The sequence below is a fragment of the Octopus sinensis genome, linkage group LG8, assembly GCF_006345805.1.
Source record: "Octopus sinensis linkage group LG8, ASM634580v1, whole genome shotgun sequence".
In the NCBI taxonomy this organism is placed as follows: Eukaryota; Metazoa; Mollusca; class Cephalopoda; order Octopoda; family Octopodidae; genus Octopus; species Octopus sinensis.
Window position 1 is genome coordinate 104990370 of NC_043004.1, and position 10000 is coordinate 105000369.

Sequence of the window (10000 nt, forward strand, 5' to 3'; positions counted from 1 at the left end):
GCAAGGGGGTTGGCATGGGTGCCTGTCGTACGGTCAGATTGATGTATTTATGTGCCACCGGCACGGAAGCCAGTGGAGGCGGCGCTGGCATCGGCCACGAGTCGGATAGTGCTTTTTACGTACCACCAGACCAGGGATCCTGGCTGGTTCAATTCGATTTCGCTTGCCCCAACATGTCTTCGCAAGCAAGGGGGTTGGCATGGGTGCCTGTCGTACGTCAATTGGTGTTTTTACGTGCCACCAGCCCGGAAGCCAGTGGAGGCGGCGCTGGCATAGGCCACGAGTTGGATAGTGCTTTTTACGTACCACCAGACCAGGGATCCTGGCTGGTTCAATTCGATTTCGATTTCGCTTGCCCCAACATGTCTTCGCAAGCGAAGGGGGTTGGCATGGGTGCCTGTCGTCGAATGAGGTTCTATATCGACTTCGCTTGCCTCAACAGGTCTTTGTGTCCAAGGGAGGAAAGGCATTCATAAGTGGGCTGGGCTCACTTGTCCTGCCTGGTCTTCTCACGTACAGAATATTTCCAAAGGTTTCGGTCACTGGTCATTTCCTCAGTGAGGCCTAAAGTTCGAAGGTCGTGCTTCAACACCTCGTCCCAGGTTTTCCTGGGTCTACCTCTTCCACGGGTTCCCTCAAGTGCTAAGGATTGGCACTTTCTCACACATCTCGCCACATGACCATACCAGCGCAATCGTCTCTCTTGCACACCACAACTGATGCCTCTTAGGTACAACATTTCTCTCAAGGTGCTAACGCTCTGGCGAGTATGTACACTGACATTACACATCCATCGGAGCATACTGGCTTCATTCCTCACGAGCTTACGCATGTCCTCGGCAGTCACGGCCCATGTTTCACTGCCATGTAGCATGGCTGTTCGTACACACGCATCATACAGTCTGCCTTTTACTCTGAGCGAGAGGCCTTTAGTCACCAGCAGAGGTAAGAGCTCCCTAAACTTTGCCCAGGCTATTCTTATTCTAGCAGTTACACTTTCAGCGCACCCCACCCCCACTACTGACTTGGTCACCTAGATAATGGAAGCTATCAACTACTTCTAGTTTTTTCCCCTTGGAAAGTGACGGAAGTTATTTTCTGCAGATTTTCGGAGGTTAATGCTCCTGAGCATCTGCCACATACAAAAACTATCTTCCCAGTTAGCCTACCTTTGACATTGCTGCACCTCTTATGTGTCCATAGCTTACACTGGGTACATCTTATAGAGTTTCTACCTACACCTTTCTACAGATCGAGCAGGGCCATCTTCCTGAAGACATTTGTGGATTGTCTACCTTCCTACTTATTAGTACTTTGGTTTTAGCTAGGTTGACTCTAAGGCCCCTCGATTCTAAACCCTCCTTCCACCCTGGAACTTCTCCTCCAGCTCTGATAGTGACTCAGCAATAAGAGCAAGGTCGTCAGCGTAGAGGAGCTCCCAGGGACAACCTGTCTTGAATTCCTCCGTAATTGCCTGGAGGACTATGATAAATAGGAGGGGGCTGAGGACTGAACCCTGGTGGACCCCAACCTCTACTTTGAATTCTTCTGTGTACATGTTGCCAACCCTAACCCTTACTTACAGCATCTCTGTACATGGCTTGCACAGTCCTCACCAGCCATTCATCTATCCCTAGTTTCCTCATTGACTACCAGATAAGAGATCGGGGACCCTATCAAAGCTTTCTCCATGTCAACAAAAGCCAGGTACAGGGGCTTATCTTTGGCTAGGTATTTCTCCTGCAGCTGCCTTACCAGGAATATAGCATCAGGGTACTTTTCCCTGGCACGAACCCAAACTGCATCTCATCTAACTAACTCTCTCTCTAATTAGTTGGACTATGACCCTCTCCGTAACCTTCATCACCTGGTCCAACAGCTTGATACCTCTGTAATTATTTGTATCTAGGGCATCACCTTTACCTTTGTAGCAGTTGACTAGTATGCTGCTACACCAGTCATTGGGTATGACTCCTTCGTGTATCACCTGGTTGACTATACGGGCGACTAGGTTATAGCCGACACCGCCAGATATTTTGAGCATCTCTGCAGTAATTCCTGATGGGCCTGGGGCTTTCCCTGCCTTCATGCTTCTAATTGCCTTAGCTACCACGGAACTATCAACTCGGATAGCTGGTCCCTCTGTTGGGTCAACATTCGGCAGACTCTCTTTATCCCATTCATTTTCTTTATTCAGCAACCTTTCATAGTGGCATCTCCAAACCTCTCTCTTTGCATCCTCATTTAGCGCAAGTGAACCATCATCCATGCGAACACACTTCTCTCCTACCACATCATGATTCTCTCTCACACACTGTCTTGCAACACGAAATACCTCAAGTCTTTCATCCTCACGGCTCAGAACATTGGCAAATTTTTTCTTATCCGCTTCCCCTATATATATGAATATATATACATATATACGATGGGCTTCTTTCAGTTTCTGTCTACCAAATCCACTCATAAGGCTTCGGTCGGCCCGAGACCATAGTAGAAGACACCTACCCAAGATGCCACGCAGTGGGATTGAACCTGGAACCATGTAGTTCATAAGCAAGCTACTTACCACACAGCCACTCCTACACCTATACTTGTAAACATTCATTAGTAAATATAATTAGTAAACTGAACAATAGTTCTAACAATTAGTTAAGTAAATAGACACAGGTATGGCTGTGTGGTTATGACGTTTGCCTCTCAACCACTTAGTTCTGGGTTCAATTCTATAGTGTGGCACTTGGCGCAAGTGTCTTCTACTATAGCGCCAGATCAACCAAAGCCCTTGTGAGTAGATTTGATAGTCAGAGACTGAAAGAAAGCTCATCATGTGTATGTGTGTGTATACAGATGACGTCAATTCTTCTAACGGTTTTTTTAAAAAAACACTCATTATCCTTTTGTTTACCATGTAGGCAGTCATCGAAATTTTTGTTTGTCTTGTTGTCAAGAGAGGGTCCCTTTCTTTCCTGATGAGAAGATTGCATAATGCACCCTTTATTCCTTTGGAATGAAAACATGTTGTCTTCGAAACATATGTCGAGAGTAAAGGAATTTTGTTAACATCTTCGTTCGACTCCATTATTTCATTTATTCATATATACATATATATATATATATATATATATATATATAATATATATATATATATATATATATGTATGTATGTGTACATATATGAGTGGGGATGCTGAAAAGTTCCTGATTTTTCAGCACCCATCCCGCTGAAAATGTTTGACCCTATGTCTGTATTAGAAACCAATATTTCAAGGTTGACAACATGTGCAACTGAATTGATTATAATCACACTCCACTACACAAGTCTGTCAAATCCTTCTGCACTTGATCAACAGAAACTGAAGGAAGGTAAATATTACAAAATAATGGTAACATGCTCACAGTCAGCTTACCTGTGATAGAGTCTGGTATGGCCAACCACTTGGCCTCTGGACACAAAAGATTGATAAGACCTGTAAGAATCTGATTGGTAAGCTTGGAACCTATCAATTCTTTAATATAATTTGTGACTGAAGAGAAAGCAGAAGATTAGAAATAAATTTTTTGAACCAAATACAAACATTTTAAGATAAAACTGACTGTTATATATCAGTGGTTGCCACACATTTAAGGGCTGCCACCCCCTTGACACCCAGGTCACATTCCTAGCACCACCATCTAAACTAACCATCAGAAACATAGACCCCTTTCTGAAGCAAATTCAAAGCAACCGTATTTCACAAATAAAACTTATCCTAATGAACCCCTTCGTTTTCTTGTTTTTACATGAATCACTACCCCCATTATTGCCCCACTTTTTACATGAATTGCTCCCCCATTATTACCCCACTTTTCTTCAACACCCCCTTGGAACTTTCCACCACACCCAGAGGGGGAAATACGGCCCACTTTGAGAACTACTGTTATATATGGAGTAAATACTAGCAATTTTTTAGTTCTTTTTTTTAGTTTCTTTTTGTTTCTTTTTCATATATTCTACTAATGTCTTCCTTTTTAGTCATAGTGTATCTGGAACTAAATGAAGTAATTTTTCTCTCCTTATTAAGATGGTAAGGTGTAGGTTGTGATTTAAGAGAGATCTGGTTGCTATGTCTTGCAGGCCAAGCAACCAGATATAAGCTCTGTAGACATAACACAGTAGATTTAACTTAGGGGTATTCTCGAAAACATCCTCTAATGGCCTGGATAGTTTGGCAGGATCCAACAAGCTACAAAGCTGTGCCAAATTCCAATGCTGGCTTTGGCATGGTTTCTTTTATGGCTGGATGCCCTACCTAATGCCAACCCTTTTCATAGGGAACTGGGTGCTTTTTTTCATACAAATGGTACCATTGTGATTGCTAAGTAATTTGCAAGACAGAAAAAGTACACAGAGAAAGGAAAAGGAAAAAGTTCCCACTGTATGTGTGGAAAGGAATTCTCATGCCAAGTGTTGAAAGGCCAAGGTATGATAGAGAGACAAACACAGGTGTCTTGCTACAGAGGGGATACATGGCTACCACGCATTATATAGGGGCATGAGTATTTGAGAAAGAGATAAGGATGGTAGTAGTAGCATGCCAGAGTAAACTTTCAATGTACAGGAAGGCCTGAATGGTTCTAATTTTTAAAATGGTAGTCTGTTAAGGGAAGTAATAAGATTTTCTTAGTTCTTTATTTCCCACAAGGGGCTAGACATAGAGAGGAAAACAAGGACAAACGGATTAAGTCGATTATATCGACCCCAGTGCATAACTGGTACTTAATTTATCGACCCCGAAAGGATGAAAGGCAAAGTCGACCTCGACGGAATTTGAACTCAGAATGTAACAGCAGACGAAATACCACAAAGCATTTCGCCTGGCATGCTAATGTTTCTGCCAGCTCGCTGCCTTTAAGGGAAGTAATAAGTATTTCTCTTGCAAAAAATATTAACCACTGTACTCTCTTTCTCTCACTCCCCTTTTCCTCTCTCTCTCTCTCCCTTCCTCTCTCTCTCACTCCCCCCTTTTTTCCTCTCTCTCTCTCCCTTACTCTCTCTCTCACTCCCCCTTTTCCTCTCTCTCTCTCTCTCTCTTTTCTAAATGGCAGGGTCATACATCTCCTACTCAGCAAGACACCTGTTCCTATCCTTCTACCATCCTTTAACTTCTCATCACTAGACACAAAGCCACCTCCTTCAATATTACACTCTGCTCAGTTGAAGCATCTTGTCTTGCAAAGTTATTTGATAACCTCACTAGTGCTGGTGCCATGGAAATAGCACCTGGTACATTCTGTGTAGGAGGGGCATTCAGCCATAGGAACCATGTCAGAGCAGACACTGGAGGTTAGGGCAGTCTAAAGAGGTCCATTGGGGAAAAGGGGGTCTGCAAAACTTTGGTGAATTTGGTGAAACTTTCACTAATACATTAGGACTAACTAACCTGTGGTTAACTACTATAGGCTGGGAACCTTTGTAGATTTAAAAAATCCTTTTTAACATTTTGCTACACCATGTTTCATGGTTTCAAATCCACCAAGATTGTTTTTTGTCTCAGGGAAGAGCATCCTCTTCTCCATGCTTCAGTTATTCATCAACCATGGCGAGAAGATACCAAATCTTCGATTCTCTCCTAAAATGGAGTAGTGTTCTATCCAGGAAAATATTCATCTCTCTGGTCCGGTTAACTGCATGAAACTCAGGTAAAGTACTAGTCTTCATGAAGTACTAGTAAATGAGACCGACAAAAGAGCATCGTGTTGTCACTTGAACTGCAAGAAATAACAGTCATATATTCCTCAAATCAAACCCTATCATCTTAAAATAAAGGATACAATGGATAATGTAAGTTTTTCTAAGATCCCAGCACTTAGAAAAATGTTGGAATGGTCATGGCTGGAACAACTTTGATCGTTGGTTTGTTCAATCACAGCTGACCATAACAACATCAACAACTCTTGTATCAGGAAAGAACTTGATGGTATTATTTCTGAATTTCTGAACCTGAACATATTTGCGTGGAATTATGGAGGTGACGGGGGGGGGGGGGGTAGAAGGATTAAGGGTTAGTGAAAGAAAGAAATAAGAATGTTGTCCCTTACTTACCTTCATACTGTACCTCCAAGTGTAATGTCTTCAACAGGGTCAGCAAGGGTTCCACTAACGTGGGAAGGGTAGTATTTATGACAGGCTGTTGAATAAGAATGAAACATAGCTGAAACATTCACTCACACTCAAATGATGAGTGGAAGGAGTAGAGTAAAGTGACCCTTAGCACTGCATGAGTGGAGGAGCTCGAATATGAGAGAAATCATTTACTGCAGTTTACTGACCTACTCTTTGACAGCAAACGGTGATTAAATAGTTGAAGTGGTGACATTAGTGACCACAGGTGTGGCTGTGCGGTAAGAAATCGGCTTCCCAACCACATGGTTCTAGGTTCAGTCCCACTGCATGGCACCTTGGGCAAGTGCCTTCTACTATAAGCCTTGTGCTAACCAAAGCCGCGTGAGTGGATTTGGTAGACAGAAAGTGAAAGAAGCCCATAATACATACATACATATATATATATATATATATATATATATATATACATATATATATATACATATATATATATACATATATATATGTGTGTGTGTGTGTGTGTGTATGCATGTATGTGTATATATCTATGTGTGCGTATGTCTTTGTGTCTTTATAGGGGCGGCACTTTGGAGTTTGCTGTTTAAGCCTGTATAGGAAGTGGTGGTAGTGGTGATAGTGGTGGTGGTGGTGGTGGTGGTTGGAAACAATCTCAAAGAGCATCCCAGGTAACACACATTCTAGATATGCTACTGCTCCATTCCATTGTGTAAACTGCTGCATCTCATCTTACACCACTCAGATAGGATCACTCAACTCCGTATAGCTCAAGCTCAGTTTTATCCTATCCTCTCCCTTCTACTCAACCTCTGCTCTACAACAAAAACCAATAAAAACAGCAACAAGAACAGTCAAGAGCAAACACACACACCTGTACCAGCCTTAGGGAGTTGACAGCAATTTGTTGAGCCTTAGGAGAGGTACAAGGTAGTAGGGCAATGAGCGTCTTGTAGAGTTGTAGCTGATATTTAGGGTTTGCGTGAAATAAGGACAACAACAATTGCTGACAGCTTTCTTGGGTTTCTGAGTTTTGTGACTTTGCCAGGCATTCAGCAATGGCAGCCAGACCTGAATCAAAGACAAAAGACAAGGAGAGAATGAAGGAAAAGATTTCAGTCTGACGAGAGGATGGGTGTGTGCGCTTGAGTATGTGTATGTGCGAGTGTGTGCATGTGTGTGTTCAGTCGTGCATTTTATGTTTGTTTGTCAATGCTGGCACAAGTGCAATGAAGACTTACTGAAGCAGTATTTTCGGTTTGAATGGCAGTTTTTAACATAATTTCTAGGTAACTAAAAAATTTTAAACTTCGTATACTGGTAGAATGTGTTTATAAAATATCTTTTTCTCTTGGCTTTATTGAGAAAATTCCATAGTTTGTAAGATATTTGTTGTTTTTTTTTCTTCAATTTCTGCAATTTCAACCAGTCACTGTCGTCTATTGAGGTAAAAAGCATTCTGTGCCATATGAATATGTCCCTCGTTTAAGAAACAGATTGGGTTTATTTTGATTTCTGAAGAAAAAAAGAGACCCTTCCCCCACCCCTAACCCTAACCCTAACTAACCCTAACCCTAAAACAGATTGAAATGCAATAGATCAATACTAGGGTCATAATTATGGGTGACAATTTCATATGACACCGCTAGAAAAAACTGCCGGTCAAACGGAAAAGATCCAAAAGCTCTTCCTGTCATCATCCTTTACTTGTTTTATTCTTTTTATTTCGCTAGTTTCCATGAGTTTACACTATAAATCTGACGTTGCTGTTTGGCTTGGATGCCATCATGCAAGGCCATGTGGAATGTAGACATCTCTGTGCCCACACAGACACACACCCACACATTCGCTGATCTCTGAGCATGATGTAAACAGTAGCAATATGGAATCGCAACATATAATTGCCAACCAATCATGGCATCCTATATAGGACAGTGCTACTGGATTTTATAGCCCCAGGAAGATATCTCTTCCAGCTAATACAAATTGGACACAGAATGTGTGTTGTTAGCCAGCTGGAAGAGATGTCTTCCTGGGGCTATAAATGCCAGCAGCACTGTCCTGTATAGGACACCACACTTGGTTGGCAATTATATGTTACAATATATATATATATAGGCACAGGAGTGGCTGTGTGGTAAGTAGCTTGCTTACCAGCCACATGGTTCCGGTTTCATTCCCACTGCATGGCACCTTGGGCAAATGTCTTCTACTATAGCCTCGGGCCGACCAAATCCTTGTGAGTGGATTTGGTAGACAGAAACTGAAAGAAGCCTGTCGTATATATGTATATGTATATATATATATATATAATATATATATATATATACATATGTGTGTGTGTCTGTGTTTGTTCTCCAACATCACTTGACAACCGATGCTGGTATGTTTACGTCTCTGTAACTTAGCGGTTCGGCAAAAGAGACCGATAGAATAGGTACTAGGCTTACAAAGAATAAGTCCTGGGGTGGATTTACTCGACTAAAGGCGGTGCTCCAGCATGGCCACAGTCAAATGACTGAAGCAAGTAAAAGAGAGAAAGAAAGAGAAAATATATATATATAATGACATGTCATCAGTTTGAAAAATTGCTAAGACACTAGGATATTTTCCTATTATTAACATGAAACCAATGGTAGCCTTAATTCACAAATAAATAAATCATATCCATCAATGCAGTGTTGAGTGCTCATTTTCATCATTCGACATTTGCAAGTATATATATATATATATATATATTACTTTTTAAGTGATAAACTATAGATTTTCTATAGAATTCAGAGCCACCATTCTAAGTTTTCATGTTTTGTGTACAAATTCATTTATGTAAACAATGCAATTGAAGATAGAATAAACAGGTAATAGGTGTATATACATATCTCAAGAGTTATTGCTCTTTGATCAGTACCAAATCCAACCCATGAATTATCTACAAATGCATTGACTAAATATCCGCAAAGTTTAGCAGTGTAATGCTATTAGATAGATAAATTTACATATCAAACATATTCCTGGCAACTGGAACATGAATATTTTAGTTACTAGCAAGGGCACAATATTTCATTTGCAACCAAAATATCCAACCAAGTATATTAAAGGTTTACAAGTCTGTATTGTGTCTTACTTTTTGTGTGTGTGAATATTTATATACAGTGGCGCAATTTAATTTAAGAACACTGGTACACTAATGTTAAAATGGCATTTTTTATATATTCAAGTTGTAAATTGTGAACTAAGATGTATATCAAGATAAGGAAAATTTCACAAGCTTTAATATGGTAAACTTTACTTTGTGTAATTTAGGAACGATTTGAAAAATTTCATTTTTTTTCTGCCTTATTGACTAATATAAAGGTAGGGTAATTTGCATGTTGTTGCAATTTCTAAGTTACTTAATAACTGTGATGAGTAAGAAACAAAACCTAACACCAGAAATTAGAGTGAGAATCGTTCAGCTTAGTAGGCTGAAGTGGTCATATAAAGCCATTTCAAATGAATTAGGATGCTCTAAAACAGCCGTCTACAATGCTGTCCATCTTTATAAAGAAACTAATGATTATAAACACTGCTCTCGACCTGGGCAACCAAGAAAAAAAAATGACATTCATAGACTGTAAACGAAAACTAAAAAATGACTGCTGTTGACATTTTAAAAGAAATTTGGCAAAAATATGAACTTACCATTTGAGTGTCCACCATGAAAAAACTGTCTCAAAGAATTTGAACTTCTGAGAAGAGTCTCTCAAAAAATCTATACATTTCTTTAAAAAAGTGATATGCCCGAATACAGTTCGCAAGACAGTATTGGAGTCCAGCAGGTTGGTCGAATGTGTTGTGGTCAGACAAGTCAAAATTAACTTGTTTGGTAGTGATGGAAGGAAG

At 40.5% G+C, this 10000-nt stretch overlaps 1 protein-coding gene across 4 annotated transcripts in view; it reads right to left on the bottom strand.

The window, feature by feature from the left end:
* LOC115215165 (armadillo-like helical domain containing protein 1) overlaps nt 1–10000 on the bottom strand; it is a 49239-nt gene that overhangs the window by 26814 nt on the left and 12425 nt on the right. For 3 of the 4 annotated variants that reach the window (XR_005000474.1, XM_036505641.1, XM_029784342.2), the window contains exons 4-6: nt 6993–7189; nt 6083–6167; nt 3408–3524 (exon numbers count right to left, since the gene is read on the bottom strand). Coding sequence is in view for 3 of the 4 variants with exons in the window: in XM_036505641.1 (XP_036361534.1) it covers nt 3408–3524; nt 6083–6167; nt 6993–7189 (399 nt within the window). In the remaining variant the exon portion in view is untranslated. The remainder of the gene's footprint in view (nt 1–3407; nt 3525–6082; nt 6168–6992; nt 7190–10000) is intronic. The other variant, XM_036505642.1, reaches the window with a different exon arrangement.